This window comes from Meriones unguiculatus, chromosome 2 (genome assembly GCF_030254825.1).
Source record: "Meriones unguiculatus strain TT.TT164.6M chromosome 2, Bangor_MerUng_6.1, whole genome shotgun sequence".
Taxonomy (NCBI): Eukaryota; Metazoa; Chordata; class Mammalia; order Rodentia; family Muridae; genus Meriones; species Meriones unguiculatus.
This window is the reverse complement of record NC_083350.1, coordinates 49,113,000-49,129,460: the sequence shown is the minus strand read 5'-3', so window position 1 is coordinate 49,129,460 and position 16,461 is coordinate 49,113,000. Positions and strand designations below refer to the sequence as shown.

Sequence of the window (16,461 nt, the reverse complement as noted above, 5' to 3'; positions counted from 1 at the left end):
GCAAGTGCTTTACCCCCCCCCCCCCCACCATCTTACTGGCCCAGAGACTTGATTTTTGCTCTTGGTGACCTCTGAGGTGATCTGTGACTCATCTCAGGCTTGAGCACAGGTCTCCATAAAAAGTGAGTGTTCTTAGGAGCCAGAGGTCCGGAGGCAGGGGTACGGGATTCAGCCCTTGCTGCCAGGTGAGTCCCCAGAGCAGTGGTGCCCTCACTGGGAGGGAGAACCTGCTGTCTGTGAGCAGGAAGAACAGCAGCCCTGCTGTTTCAGGTTGCTTATTATTGGGAAACAAAGCCCATGGCTAGATGACTACTTTCTTTATTCGGTTCTGAAATAGAGACAACAAATTTCAATTTAGCAGAACAGGAAAGAAGTTTCTGAAGGCAATCTAGTGGTTGATAGGAAATTATTTTGGAGAAATTCAGAAACTTAGAAAAATTGACTTGAAGAGGGTTGGGAAAGGCTTGTGTGATAAAAAAAAATGTGTGTGTGTGTTTTTTTTTTTTTTTACTGACAGTGTTTCACTCTGTAGTCCATCCTTACCTGGAACTTACTATATAGCTCAGGCTGACCTGGTAGTTGCAATGATTCTCCTGCCTCAGGCTCCTGAGTACTGGAATGGCAAGGATGAAGCAGTGTCTCCAACTCTTTGGTGGATCTATGACCATAAGTGTCCTCAGTAGAACAGGGTTGTACCTCTAGGTACCTCAAGTTTTGTTTTGCTTCTGGTTTTAGTTTTTGGTGCTGGGCATCGAACCCAGGACCTCATCTGTGCTAAGCATGGATGTTGAAACATGCTGGTTTGAGAATACCAAACATAAATATCAGCTTGAAACAGACAAAACTTGCCCCAGTGGTTTGGCTCCTGTGCTCCCTACCTACTCTTCATCCCCCCTGTGGTGTCTGCATACTTACAGCCCCTTCCTGAAGAGGAGCCCAGCTTTCCAGTGGCTCCCCCAGCCTCCGCCTGGGCACCGGCGACCTATGCCTAAAGAATAGCTGGCGTCTATTTTCCTATCTGTGACCATAAGCTTCCTTGAGGTCCTAACAGTAGCCTGTTCATGGAGAGTCACATAATCCCTTACTTTCGAGGAGCAGAAGGGAGGGAAAAGAATCCAAGGGTGGCTAGTAGTGCCAAGAGGGGTGAGCTCTGGGGCTCCCACCCCATGTCCACTCCTGTCCGGCACTAGGCATTTTTAAAGCTAGGGTGACAGCTGGTATCTTGGACTAGGAAGCCAGAGGGGAGGGCTCTGCTCGTGTGTGGCATGGCCTGCCCTTTATGCCTGCTGCCCAGGGAGAGGCCGCAGAGATTACGTGCCCAGTTTATTCTGGGTTGGAGACTTCCCGTCCTCGGCTGTGTTTACTCAGAATGAGGTCAGCGTCATTCAGAGCCCAGCCAGGTTGTTTTATGTCAGTGGAGTTTATAATTAAAGTGTAACCACAAACCAGGCTTTGCAAAACATTAAAGACAGAGAAGGGGGGGAAATGGACTGGAGGGGGAAAATTCCAGCGGTTTTGAGTGTGTGTGTGTGTGTGTGTGTGTGTGTGTGTGTGTGTGTACATATGGAAAAAGAGTTTTTGCTAACATTTGTGAAGGTGTCTTGTCTTTTAACATGTGGAAAAAAGTCAGGGAACTTTTTATTTAGTTCAGAGACTGACTGACACATTTGTGTGTGTATTCATATGTATATTGTAGTTTCCCTAGAAGAATTCCTTTATAATCAAATAAGGGATCTTGGGTTAGACTCGGAGACCCAGGAGGCTGATACACCACACTGGCAATCTGAAGCATCCTGTTGGGGAGGACATTTCTCCCTGTAGGCCTGCCCCTCTCCCTGGCGATGGCAGCAGGGCCCAGACCTCCCCAATGTGGTTATTTGAAAAGCTGGTCTGACTTGGAGTCCAAGCTGTGGGGAATAGAATGCCTTTATCCTTAAACGTGGAGTCCCATCAGACCAGACAACGGAAGTCTGGACTCCCTCCAAACAGCACACGGGGTGGGGGCGGTTCACTGGAGTGTGGTCTGCCTGCATCCACGGCGATGCAGTAAGATCCTTTGGACCCGTGAACTCCCCTGGTGCTCTAGGATGTGGCTAGATTTATAAATATTTGATTGGCACACACTCCGCTGAAGAACATTTCCATCTGTGTGGCGAGTGGTGCGGAGGATATCCCACCCTCCCCCACCTCAAGTCTTTTTCCTGTGTGCTGAGGAGGCCTAGGGCCTGTGGGTTCCACAAGGAGGCTGGGATGCTCAGGAGTGTACCCTTCCTCTCTTTACAGCTGCTGTTCCAGCTGTCAGTCTCATGACAGAAGTCCTGGCATGCCTTCTCCAAGAAGGAAACTGGCAGGAAGAGCAGACAGGCATAGAGCTCTATGTCTTTGCCCTGGTGGCTTCTGTGCCAGGGGAGTTAAATGGGCAGAGCTTGCTGGGCTAAGGCCTGGGCAGGCTGAGGCTCTATGCCAGGTCTCAGGAGCTCCATCTGAGACAGTCCCGGAGAAGCTGGGACGTAAAGTCACTGGCAGCTCTGTGAAGAAGCTTAATGTTTACTTCATGGCTAGCTATCAGATCGTTAGATGAGGAGGTTCAGGGAACATTCAGGTGCCTGGAAGTGTGCTGGGCACTCTTAGAAACGTCACGTTCCACATTCCCACTTTCCACGAGGCAGATAAACTGTTAGCCTTCTTGTTTTCAAAACAAGGAAACTGAGGCACGTAGAAGAAGCATAACTGCCACAAGGAGACACGGATCTGGTGAATACAGCCCTTGTCTGTCTGCGCCACATAATAGATTAGTACACCAATGTATTTAGTTTGTAGGGTGAAAGCGTGGTCTGTCATGGTGCTAGTATCGGGGAGGAGGCGATCCTCAGGGAAAGCAGGCTAGGAGTAGAATAGAGGAGATAGGCTCCACAAGCTTGCTGGGAGGCCACACCCTGTTAGCCTTAGGGTTTTCAGCACCGTGGTGACTAGTGACCTCAGAGGGTGTTGTTAGCTGGCAATGACCATCCGTGCAGGGCCTGGCATGTATCAGTGCTTGACAGGCATTTCTGGAGATGCCGTCGGGTTTAAATTTGTCTGCTAACAATACAAGTCAGTGGCTCATCCAGGTAAGGCTTACTGGCCACCAAACCTGGCGACAGGCAATACACCGAACACCAGAGTTGCAGTGTAGAGCATCAAGAGCCAAAGCCCTTGTATGCAGGGGACCCTGCATGTGTGGGGTGGGGTGGGGTGGGGGGTGGAGCCCAGTGAATAACCACAGAAGTAAATGCAGAAGTCCAGCTGCAAGGAGAAGTGCATACTCTGTGTCCAAAATGGACGCTCAGCTCCTTGTCTCTCAGGGCTAGCTGTCCAAAGCAATCCTTTCACACGCTGCATCCCCGAGGGCTGCAGAATCTGTGGCCCCACTGCCCGCTGGTCTGTCGTGGATACGACAGCAGTGTAACCAGCGTTACATCACGTGCGGACAGTTGCCTGCAGCTATGCCCCAAGCCTTGGTGAAGACACGGGCTCACTCAGACTCCCCCGACCCCTTCAGGAATCAGGAAGAGACATTTTACTTTAGTCTATTTTAGGAAAGCCAGCACACAGCATCCTCTAGAAGTTGATGCCTTGGGTAAGGCACCTGGAAACTGTCTTTCCCAAGGGGAAGACAGACAAATTTGGGCAATCCCCTCATTCTGCTCACAGCACATCAGCTCATGGAGGACAAAGAGACACTGAAAAGAGAGGTTTTTTGTTGTTGTTGTTGTTGTTGTTGTTGTTTTGTCTTGCGGGGCTTCTAGGTAAGTTTTATCTTGTGGGATTTATGATTTCCCCAAGTGTCTGGCTGGCTTTTAGGGGTGCCCTTCCTTCAGGAGGCTTTCAAGTATGGCTCTGCCTGTCCCCACAGCCTCTCATCATGCTCAGACTAAGGATTAAAGACTAGAACTTTCGTTTGGCAGACTGTGTGTGTGGATCACGGCTCGCCAGGGCTTCCATTCCACACTGCCCAATGCTGACTTTGATTCTGGAGGCCTGAGGTTCAGAAGAGCAATGCCGCCACTGGGCAGAAGAGGGCGACAGACCCGCACTCAGGGAGCTCACCCTTGCCCTGGAGGCCCTCTGTGACTGGCAAAAATGAGAGACATAGAGTGAGGCTAGCACTCCCAGCATTCCACAGGGGAGGAAGCTGAGTCTCTGTAAGAGTAAAAGATGCCCAAAATTAGGCCTCTGGGACACCGGGGAGTAGAAGGATCATCGGCTGGACAGCTTGAAGTTTCTTTCGCAGAGCACTTCATGCAAAGCAGAGGGAATATTAATTGTCTGGTTAGAAAGTGGCAGAGCAGGGCAAGAGTGCCAGCATTCCAGGGCCCTGACTGCAGAGGGTAGGCAGATTGTCTGTTGTGGTTTCAACCAGTACAAGGCAGATTGCTGCCTGTTTACCTCAGGACTGACTTCTGTCCCCTTGGCCCTTGTTCTTAGTTTCAGAGTAAGCAAACAATAAGCTCATATAACTACTTTGAATGTTGACAGGGAAGTTCTGAATTAAAGCCTGAGTCTAGACTCCAGCCCTTTGTGGGGTGGAGAAGGGCCTTAGCATCACATTGCATGTCCATACACTGCAGTGGGGACAGCAATATTGGCCAGCATGTATTGAACTGCTACCCTGGGCCAGGCAGGAACTGTGCCAAGAACACTTACTGTATTACTTCTCTCCCAAGAAACCTGTGATCAGTATTCTCATTTTTTTTTTTTTTGAATCAGAAAAATAAGGCCTAAAAGTTTGTGCCCAAGTTCACATGACAAATAGCCCAGCCTTTCTGGGGTACACACTTCCTTATAGCTCCCCTACTGAGCTGTGCTGGGTTCTCAGGGCTTCCAACAGCTCAAGGCCTATAGCCAACCCCCACCACAGGCTGTCCCAGTGTCACACACCCAGAGACATCCACTACTGCTCATGACAGAATGGTCACAGAGAAAGCGTATGACATTTTCCCAGAAACCTAGTAATTGTAGCCCCTTGTTACCCGAAAGTTGAAGGTTTCCAAGAACTAAGCAAACCTTAAGAAACATGTCACCATGATCACCTGAATTAGCTCAGAAAATTGATAAGACTGAGTAGAAACACTTAAAACTCAGAGAAGTTAAAGCTTGCTCCCCTGGGTTGTGTAGGTTATATACCGTGAATTATGTACTGCGTCTGACACAATGAACTAAAAATCCAAGTTCTTATGTGAGGCAGGGTCTCTCTTCTACACTCCCCTCAAACTGTGCAGCTATTGGGTGACTCAGGAGATCTGAACTAAAAATCCAAGTTCTTATGTGAGGCAGGGTCTCTCTTCTACACTCCCCTCAAACTGTGCAGCTATTGGGCACTCAGGAGATCTTCCCCCGATCTCCTGAGTGCCGAGATTACGGATGTGTGACACGGTATTCAGTTTAAATGTCGCCGATTGGGCTACAGCCTCAGCCCAAACTTGGTTATTTTGAATGTTCTTGAATCTCTAATTTTGGCTTGTTCTGGTACCTATTTTTCACGGAGTGGAAAACATGTGGGAGGCCCACTTGAAAACAAGCTATCCAAACAAAACCCCCAAATCATAATCATAGGTCGGCCCCAGCCGGAGCCTGAGCACCTGCCTTTCTGGGAAAGGAGGGGACAAAGCCGTCACCCCTTCCAGTTACATGTGTATCTGAGCGTGCACGGAGGGGTGTCCTTGAAGCCATGGCACCGAGCGATGGCACCGAGTCTGCCAAGTTTGGTGCCTGCACTGGGGATAAGTGAACATCCAACCCACAAGCGACCACATCGACAGTCCGCACCCCATTTTCAAGCCGGTCCCAGGGGACCTGGCTTCTACCTGTGCTCTCTCCTGTGCCCCCTGGTTTCACTTCTTGGTTTTCTCTCTAAGCCTGCAGTGTGTTTGGCTCTTGAGGATGCTTCTCCCCTGAGCGGGAATCAGATCAGACTTTGGGCTTCCCAACGACATCTAATACCCTAGTGGTGCTTAGGGAACCTCTGACTCTTGGTAGAACGCGGACACCTAATATCGTGTGCACGTCGTGGTCAGTCAGATTCTTTCCCCTACACCACGCCTCCATTTATCAATGTGGTCTGAAAGCCAGGCTGCTGGGAAAGCCCAGACTTGTCAGCCCGTGGCTCTGTGGCTCCCATCTCTGGCTCCAGGAGTGTCTGGAAAATGACTTTACTCCTCTCTGCACAGCACAGCCAGCCACATCTGCACAGCGTCCTGCGGGAAAGCTGCATAATTTATGATGTGTTAGGCCGTGGCTGGAGGATTCTCAAATCAAGCCCAGATCAGAGGTGGAGGCATCACCTGGAGAGTCTGTTGACTTGAAATTGAGCCCATATCTTTGTGCAGGATTTCCCATTCCCGCCCATCAGCTTCTTCCCATCATGGCGTGGCCAGGCCCTTGTCTGGCTGGGGGGTCGTGATCTTTTGTTAGTTTATAGAACCTGGGGTGGGGGAGAGTTGCAGTGATTGAACTCTGGCAAAGGTTATATTAGGTCAGCAGAGAATCCTTCCGGAAGCTAGCGATAAGTACCCAAGTGATAGCCCTCAGTTCCCCGTCTTCCAAAGCTAGCCCTTTGGTGTATGTGTGTTACTTTACTTCTGAATGATTTCTGCCTACCTAGAGCCTCGAAAAGTGGGTACCCGTCCCCAGTTCCTGCCCTCCGCCCAGGCTGGACTAGGGAGGACACAGGAAGGTGTGGGTGCTTACTGTGCTGGTCGCTCCTGTCTCTTGTCCCATCCACTGTGCCATCGGGAAGGATCCTGAGGAAGTGGCCACCGTTGCTGCAGTAGAGAAGTTTGGGCTTCTTATAGTTTCCTGGAGGCAGATTAAACTTCTCGGTCAGGGCCGTGAAGGTTGTGATCTCCCCTTCGGCCATGGCTCAGTGGCGACCAGTGTGGTACTCTTAGGGCTGAAAAAGATTAAACACACCTGTAGACCGGACTTCCAGGAAAGGTGTGATGGACCTATCCAGGAAGGGAAGGACCATGCCGGTCACCCGTGAGTGGCTGTGAATGGCTGGTGGTAGAAAAGAAATGGTCTCTGGCTTGGGAGAGATTTTTCCAACCAATTCTCTCTTCCCAATTGGACACAACCTTGCAACAAGCTAGATTTTTTTTTTCTCTTTCTTCTTCTTTTTTTTTAGAACTTCAATTTTAATCATTTGGCCAAGAGGAAAACCATTATGTGTTGGTCCCTCCTTCTGGTCCACACACATCCTCAAATTAAATACTGAAGCTGTACCAAAATAACACCTGGGGTCTGGCTGACCCACAGAAGCCAGGAGGCCGAGGCTGAGGTTTTGCCTGCCACCCTCACACGGTCTTGAGTAGGTACTGCCAAGCCGGTGTGGGGCAGAGGGCACAGGTGGCCTAGGCAGTGGGTGCCCGGGAATCAGGGGTGCAGCAGTGGCAACAAGAGATTAAGATGTCTGGAGACCTTCTAAGTTTGCTGCAGAAAGGGAAGGAGCACAGAGAGGGGCTTGGAACAGTTTAAAAGCACAAGCACTGCCCCCAGGACACTGTCTGAGACAACATCTTGAAGGCTGTGCCTGGCCACTGCTAGTTTCATAGTTTTCCATAGAACCTCTTACGACGTGGGGAAGTCAGGTCTGTCCTAGTACCCAGACCTCTTTACTTTAATTGTTTCCTAGTATAAGCTGTACTTATAACAGAGCCCATCACAAAACAGTTAATAAACCTCTAACATTATATCCATTATGTATGAAGTCATGTTGGTGTAAAATATATCGATTATTGACACTGGGGATTTGAAAACAAAATGAGTGAAAGACAAAATTTAACTCATCTATTTGTCCAACCATGTAGGAGAAGAAAGTTCTGTTACCTACAAAGACAGTAAAAGTTTTTTGGTTTTTGTTCGTTTGTTTTTTTGTTTTTGTTTAAAGAAGCAGGGAGCTAAGATGGGCCTCACCTATGAATAGCTGTTAATCATACATATATACATATATATACACATACATACATATATGTGTGTGTGTGTGTGTGTGTGGTCTTATAATAACAATGGTCATCATCACCAATAACATTTTCACTGGAAGATGATATTTATTAACATGAACCTTCTTTAATGTGGATGCTAATACTTCCATTATAAAAAAAATTAAATCAAAGCTTTGGAGGGGCTAAATTGCTTGTGCAAGGTCAACAACAAGAAGCTAAGTCTCAGAATGAGTCAGTGAACACAGTGCCCCAGTTTGCCTTAAATGCTACGAGATTACATGATTTCAAGGAAGTACTGTGGCCATAAGTGCGTTTTTCACCCATTGCATCAAATGCACACCTGCTATCATGATCCAAATAAATCTATCTCCAACAACGTCCTTTGCATCTGTCCCCTGCTAACTCTGTAGCAGGGTTCCACATAGCTGCTCAGGCCAGAAGAAACTCACACCAGTGGCATCATGGACTCCCAAGACCAGTCAGAGCCCCACATTCCATGCCCTAGTGAGTCCTGCCTGAGTACTTATGGGAGTCTACTCGATTATAAAGCATCAGTTTGGATAACTTGTCTTTGTGACCAGAATTATAGCTTGAATTGGGAGTGTCACCTTTTTTTTTTTTTTTTTCTCCTCACTTTTGACATTTAGTGTACCTGGAATATTCCCCGACTCTTCAGTTCCACACACCAGTTATTGACTTCAGTTTCAATGGCTGGGGATGTAAGATGCACACCCCCCCTCCCCCCATTTTAAACACACATATAAACTACATTTAGACTCAGACTGTCACAAATAGCTCCTTAACAAAATGGTGCCACATTGTTGTTGCCACGAAATACAGTAGGAGACAGAAAGTGTTTTATATGAGCTGCAGAGGGAGGATCTACCTTGCACAGCACGTTGTGTTTTTCTTTCAAGTTCTCAATATTTTCAAAACATTGCCTTTTCACGAGAGCTTCTGGTCTCTTTGCCCCCCCTCCCCCTCCTCTCTCTTCAGTCATTCACCCACACTCCCATTCCTTACTCTACTTCTTTCTGAATCACTTTACTTCTCCCCCCCCCCCCCCCCGCTGTGAAGTGCTGGGAATGGAGTCTCCTGCATACTAATTTTTTTTCTTTTCTCGAGAAAGGATTTCTCTGTGTAGCCTTGTCTGGAACTCACTTTGTAGACTGGGCTGGCCTCGAACTCACAGAGATCTACCTGCCTCTGCCTCCTCAGTGCTGGGATCAAAGGTGTGCGCCAGCACTGCCCAGCCTTGTACACTAATTTAATATGCACTGGACCACTGAGCTACACCCCAGCCTCCTGGACCCCCTTTACTGGAAGGCAGTAAAGCTCTTTCAATTTTGACTAACTTCACACGCCTCTATTAGCTTGCAGATTCCCCTTCCTTACAATGTAAATAAGAGAGCATATAGTGGGGTGTTTTGTTTTTTTTTTTTTGGTGTTTTTTTGTTTGTTTGTTTGTTTTCATTTATTTTTATCCCCAATACTTCTTAAGTTGTATGCTTAATTTGCTCTACAGAAAATGATAACTGCAGTCTAGTGGCTAACATTGGTAATGCCAATCTTAGGAGAGAGGAACTTCCCTGCTGTGTCAGGGTCTGTTCCTATTTGCATTTCCTCTGATGTGGGCCAGCTACATGTCAAGGATGGCCTTCCTTCTTCAGTCCCAACCAGGAGTGCTGTTCGGTTGTTCTCAAAGTGCTAAGCGTGGAGTTGTCGCTGACTTCCTGTATTCTTGCCTCTATCAGTTGGGATGAAGATGAACAGATAGGCTGGATGGGGTTGGAGGTACCAACTCTGGCTAAGGATTAAACTGATGTTCTCATTTACATGTGTGTATAAGCCATGCAGTCTGGATGCCATCCCCTTGGAACCCTCATCAACTCAGCAGGTCCTCAGGAGGCCTTCTTTCGGGAACACAGAACTCAGACTGAAGTACGCCCAGTTCTCTGTTCTCTGCCTGCTCCTCCTGTAAGCGGGACAGTCACAGGATGGCTACACCTTTCACATGCTTCCCTCTATTAACCCTTTAGTTCACCTTTGCGCCCGAATGCTGAAAGCCACGTGTGAACTACTTAAATCAAGCCTGGCATCAATGTGGACCTGATAGCCGTGTGTGTGTGTGTGTGTGTGTGTGTGTGTGTGTGTGTGTGTATGGGGTTATTTACAATTTCCCTATGTTTTGAGGATTGAGAAGTCTGGGATTCTTCGGCCAATCCATTGTTTGCTAAAGGATGTGAAGAAAGGAAATATATGGCATGGCAAAGCCATAAGGCAGCAACATAAACAGGTCCCTGGGGGTTGGCACAAATTGCTCTCATAAATGAATCTATTAGCTAAGTGAAATCAGGCATTAAGCAGAATGTGGATTTGCAAGCCTTGCTTTTCATCACTATTGTCTGTTTTAGTGGCTATCTAGAGAGGGCATTTTCTGTGAGGAAATAGAGAGGATCAAGTCAAGGGGACTCCCTTCTCTCATTTTGCACCCAGCCAGCTCGGGGATTTGGGACGCTGGTGAGATTTTAGGAAAGACAGATGATTTTCTTGGTTTGCCACTGACAGAGAAGTGAGAGGAACACTAAAGCTGTTGGAACGTCCCTGTTAAAGCTGAACGTCCATGACAAAGTTAGTCATCTGTGGCCTCTGGACCAGACACAAGAAACAGTGGGAAGTTTATATCCTTGCCTGGGAACTCAGGCCATTTTTCCATGTGAGATAACCAATATCTACTGAACAGATCTGGGTGTGCACAAGTGGGGTGTGAGAGGGTGGCCATGCCATCCGCTCAGGAGTTGTTTCCTCTAATGACCCCCACTCTGTCTTACGGTACAGAATCCTCTGAAGGGTTAAACAAACACAACACTCCAAAGGCACTTGGGAAGTGTAACAATGTGACCCAACCTGTTAGAGATAAGAGCACATGGTTTTATTAAACTAGTTGAAGCCTGGTGTAATCCGGGTCAGCTTTATTTAAGATAGTTATTATTTTTTTTTTTAATTCTCTTCCATATGTGGCATAAATTCTTGTTAGATCTCAGAGATGCTAACAGAGAAGTGAAGGAGGAAAAGGTGAACTGGTTGGGTAAGGGAGAATTCAAGTCGTTGTTGCAGACTCACATATGGACATATGGACAACTGGACATATGGACGATTTTGGAAGTGACTCTTGGGAATCCCGCTGTTCCCAGGAAACATTTGTGCTCAGTGTGGCTCTAGTGACTGCTGAGGGAAAAACCTTATGGTTCTGAGAACAAAGGACAGATAAACATTGACACCTGTAGGTTTGTTTAACCTCTGCTGCTGTTTATGCAACAGAGACTATCTACATAGAAATGTATTTGCAAACTTCATCAGGCCATTGAAGACAGCCGATTTTTATTAAGGCAGTCCTCAAGCCTATCATGTATAAAACAGGACTCAGCTCAAGTTCTGTAAATTGTCCATGTCTCTATGAATGAAATCACGTAGAAGCCTCAGTACTCTACCTCTGAAGAGGTCAGCTCACTTTATATCTTATTTAGTCAGATGTATATGTTAAATGTTAACAGTAAGTAAAATGAATTTCAGCCAAGAGCTAGTAGGGGTGAGAAGGATAAAGTGGAGTAAGTAAAACTGCATTTATATAAATTATCCAAAAACAAATAGAAAAATCAAAATGTTATTCAAGAGTAGATGAACAAAATCAACCCAAATATATTCATAGTCACAATAAATATAAACTGACTAAGTTACTTAGTGATAGGAGCTTTAAAAATCCATGCACACATATATATTCTGATTACAAGAAACACATTTAAAATATAAAGATGCAGAATGGTTCAAGTGAAAGGGTAAAAAATAAACCAGCTTTAGTGGCGTGCATATGGTGGATAAGTACAGCAAGACTCAGCCTTAAAAAAAAAATAGAGTGAAGAGGCAGCTTATGTATGGGAGAAAATCTTTGTGAGCTGACAAATCATTTGTCAGCTGACAGAAAATTAATATCTAGAATACATGGAAAACTCAACAAATTATGCAAGAGAAAAATGACGTGCTCAAAATATGGGCTAAGGAACTAGACAGAGTTCCCAAAAGTAGGAATACAGATGACCAACAACTGTTTTAAGAACTGATCACCATTCATAGCCATCACAGAAATGAAAATTCAGACTACTCTGAGATCCATCACACCTCAGTCAGAATGGCTACCGTCAAGAAAACAAATGGTAACGAATGTTGATAAGGACTTTTAGTTATGAGAGTGTAGACCATGGCAGGACTGTGGATATCTGTGTAGAGGTTCCTAAAAAAAGTAAAAAATACAACTACCATATGGCCCACCTACACTATTCCTGAGCACGTGACCAAAGGATTCTTGTGTCCTATGATACAGCCACTCACACATCCATGCTCACTGCTGCTGCATTCACAATAGCTTCGAAGGGAAATCAACCTAGATGTTAATCAGCAGATGAATGGATATTGAAAATGAACATATGCCAGAGGGGATTTTGGGCACCCATAAAGAAAGGAGAAATTATGAAGTTTACAGGAAAATGGGTGGAACTTGAAAATATTACATTAAGTAAGGTAACCAGGGTTCAGAAAGACTTTGTATTCTCCCTCATAGGGAGAACCTACCTTCTCATTTTTTTCTGTATGTATATTTATGTGAGCCTGAGCATGTGTAGAAACTAAACGACTAGAAAGAGGTCTGTGGGAGGGGACAAAAAGGCTTTAGGGAAGAGGGAAAGTAGCAGAGCATATGTAATGTAAAAGTGGAAGGAGGGATGCTGGCTGGTGGGAGGTTTAAGTAGGTGTAAGGTGATAGGTTAGAGGAGGGGGTGCAGGCAAGGCCAGCCTAAACTAAGGATGTGGGAAAGAGCTGTGAGGAAGGGCTGGGAGAGAACTCTGTCGGTAAAGTGCCTGGTGCTCAAGGATGAGAACATACATTCTGATCCCCAGCGTCTGGGAAAAAGCCATGTGCCATAATCTGTAATCCGAGGGCGCGTGAGGCAGACATAGCCTGGTCTCTGCGGCTCAGTGGCCAGCCAGTCCCTGTCTGGCTGAACCAGCGAGCTCCAGGCTCAATGAGAGACACTGTCTCAGAGAACAAAGTGCAGAATGGCTGAGGAAGACACCCAATGCTGTCTTCTAGCCTGTGCACACCCATGCACACAAACATAACCACCCACCCCCCACTCTTTCTCTCAAATAAGCATTTTAAGATTTCAAACATGATAGACAAATAATAATAAAAAGTTAAAAGCTGGCCTGGCTACATTGATAAGAGATGAAATAACTCCGATGTAAAAAGAATGATTAAAGGCAAAAGGAATCATTGCGTAATGATAAATGGGAAAAGTCAACAGACAGATTAGAAGTTTCCGTATCTGATGACACAGCTTCAGTGTATGCAAGGGCAAAACTGAAAAAAGAACAAGAGGACGGTAACTCCACGACGATGGTTGAGATCCTTTGATAAGTCCTCTTGGACATTAGCACCAACAGATAAAGGCTACGAACAAGGGTGCAGGCGCTAGAAGGGTATGGCCACCACATTTAACTGAGTAACTGTCCGAGAGGAGCTTTGCCTAACAAGAAGTCAATACCATGGCTCTCAGGGATCCGTGGTATGGTTAGGAGGACTGCAGAACCAAGACTCGATCCAATTGAAACCTTGTTTTATCAGACTATTGATTGATTGGAAACCACGCCCACCCATCGGATGGTAGCAAGGTCCTCTCACCTTTTAAAGTTCCCAAACAGCTCTCTCTCTCCTCCTCTGCATGCTCTCATCTGGATGGCAGCACTGCTTGCTTCCACCTCCGGCCACCACTCTCAGCCCTGCTGCTCCTGACCTCCCCACCTCAGAAACCTGAGGAGTGCTCCTTCTAAAAGATGTTTGACCCCATAGTGTTCCGCTGCCTTTAGCATCAAGTGCAGATTCCTGACACAGCCTGTGAGGCGTTCATGATCTGGGCTCTGCCTAACTCTGTTGCCTTGTCTTACTGGCCCTTTTATACCTGCTTACGCTCCACCCCCTTACATTCTTCCAGGCCTTAACGTAAACCTGACAGCACCAGGTTCTCCCTCTCCTCCACTGTAGCCTGCCTAATCATATTTACCCTTCAAAAATTCAGTGCTCGCGTTCCCTCCTGCAGAAATCTCTGTGCAGACACACTCCCCCAATCTCGACCTCCTGACACCCATCCGAATAACACACACACACACACACACACAGCAGGTCAGATGTTGGTTCTTTGGGCTCCTCTAGCAGCACTGATTGTCACTGCCACCTGTGTTCCACTGTCACAATTCTCTGTGGATTCCTGTTTTTGCTTGGTAAACACCAAAACGGTGCTACAGCCCGAGGGCCTGCCGGAGACCTGTTGTTTGCCCTTGCCTCATCTTCTATCCGGCATCCTCTTCGAACCTGCCTTCTCCTTCCTAGAGATCCCTCCCACCCTCGGCTGCTTGTCTATGCTCTTCCCTCCGTCTGCAATATTTTCCTTTTCCCTCTGTCCCACCTACCTGGTTAACTGCTTGTTTGTCTTCAGACCATAGTTCAGTCATCAGTTTTCTTCAGAAAGCCTTTTGTGACTTCCCAGAACTGAACTAGGCACCACCAGTCCTCACAGGACCACCTCCCATTCCTTCAGAGATCTTTTATCACTTTTTAATTACACCTTCATGCTCCTGGTTTTTTAATCAATATTTCCCTTCGTGACTGGACTGAGAGCTCCATGGAGGCAGAAACTGGTCTGTCTTGCTCACCATGGTATCCCAGAGGCTGGCAAGATGCCTGGCACCTAACGGGCCCTTGACAAATATTTGTAGAGTGAGTGAATGAATGCAATTTAACTACACTCTTGACTGCCTGCTTCGTTAGTCTCTGAAGCTCTGAGATGGAAGCTACTGGCTCCTTCTGCCTCCAGCATTTGGCAAGTACCTTTGTCTGTTGGTCTTGATGGAAGCATGTTGTTAGGAGGCCTAATTAGCAGGTGTGGTCCTGCAGATATTGACAGAGGCTGAGCCAAGAATCTTACATGTATTTTAATTGCAATCACATTAGACAGGAAAACCCTTTCTTAGAAACAGGCCCCAAAAGCCTGTTTCCATTTGCAAAGATTACTTGCTTACTTCTTCAGAACCAATACTATTAAAATTGCTGAGTCCAGAAGGCCCAGGGTCAGAACTTTCAAGGCTAGCCTCCTTATCTGACCAAGAAAGTGATTATAGTGCCCGGAGGAAGGATCCCAGGTCTCCTTATTTCCGCCACAGAGCATCCTGAGGCAGGCACATTCTCTGTGAAGGAAAGTTTGACTGTGGGAAGAGAGACAGCGTGTTCCCAGCCCTCCTCACTTCTGCTGTGTCTTTGGTGCTCTGTATGGATTAGAGTGTGACCTGGCTGGCTGGCCTGAGCTGGCATATCAGACTGCTGTCCCCAAGCCAGTTCTCTTCCATGAGCTGAAATTGTTTTTCCATCATTGACAAACTATGGACTCAGCTGTGGGGTGGACTTTGACCAGAGTATGCAGGAGTTGAACCCTTCAGATTCCTGAAAGATCGTTATAGCCCAGGCAGAAATCATACTGCCACCTGTCAAAACCATCAGTAGTAGCTCGAAATGAGCTCTGGTGAGAGAGCTTATGCCATAGAGATGGCTGTATACACAAGACTGGAGCAATGGCAGTATATGAATGGACATGCTAACATGAAAGGGAGAAATTTTCAAGAGGTCCCACTCTTGACAAAGAGCTACAGACAACTAATGACTGCTAGGAGGAGAAATGCCCTCTCCCAAGGATGGACCCCTTTCCTGGCTCTCCATTGCAGAGTGGTCATCCTTGGAACCAATCCACAAATTATATTTATGTCTCTGTGCATTAATATACAACTATGTGTATATAATACTAATAATCCAAGAAAAAGGCTGTCAGTTTGAGTGGTGGGGACAAAGAAAGGGTTGGAAGGGAAGTACCTGGGAGGATCTAGAAGGAGAAGAGGGAGGTGGGAAAATGATGAATTCTATCCCAATTAAAAGTCTTTTTTTTTTAAATCTGTCCTTTCTTCTCTATCTATCCACCTCCTGCCTCTGTGATTTACCACCATACCATTTGGCTTGAGTTCAAACCTTGCTGGACATTCATTAGCAAACCATTCCTTCTCACAGTTCCTTATTTTCCCCATAGCCTCGGCTGTTGTGCTGAGTCACTGTTTTCAGTGCATCTAAAGTGCTGAGCCTGGCCCTGGGGAACCTGTGAGCATTTGGGTGTTGCTAGCTTGACTGTCACTGTGCACACACTCACGCTGTTGATTTAGAATTGAACGAACTTGAGTCTGAGCATCTAGAGAGGTATTTTAGCAGTGTTTGCAAAGTCTCTTTCTGCTAGGTTGGAATGTTCCATCCTCACTTAACATGTAGTGACGTTGTCTCCTCATTTGCTTAGAGCGGTGGCTCTCATTCTTCCTCATGCTGCGACCCTTTAAT

The 16,461-nt window shown here is 46.6% G+C and overlaps 1 protein-coding gene across 4 annotated transcripts in view; it reads right to left on the bottom strand.

The window, feature by feature from the left end:
• Fgf1 (fibroblast growth factor 1) overlaps window positions 1–16,461 on the bottom strand; it is a 91,695-nt gene that overhangs the window by 13,263 nt on the left and 61,971 nt on the right. For 2 of the 4 annotated variants that reach the window (XM_060377353.1, XM_060377350.1), the window contains exon 3: window positions 6,730–6,931. In XM_060377353.1, coding sequence (XP_060233336.1) covers window positions 6,730–6,898 — 169 coding nt within the window. In that variant the 5' untranslated portion in view covers window positions 6,899–6,931. Of the gene's footprint in view, window positions 1–6,729; window positions 6,932–13,716; window positions 13,962–14,501; window positions 14,690–16,461 lie in introns of those variants that run through there. The other 2 variants (XM_060377352.1, XM_060377351.1) reach the window with 2 other exon arrangements.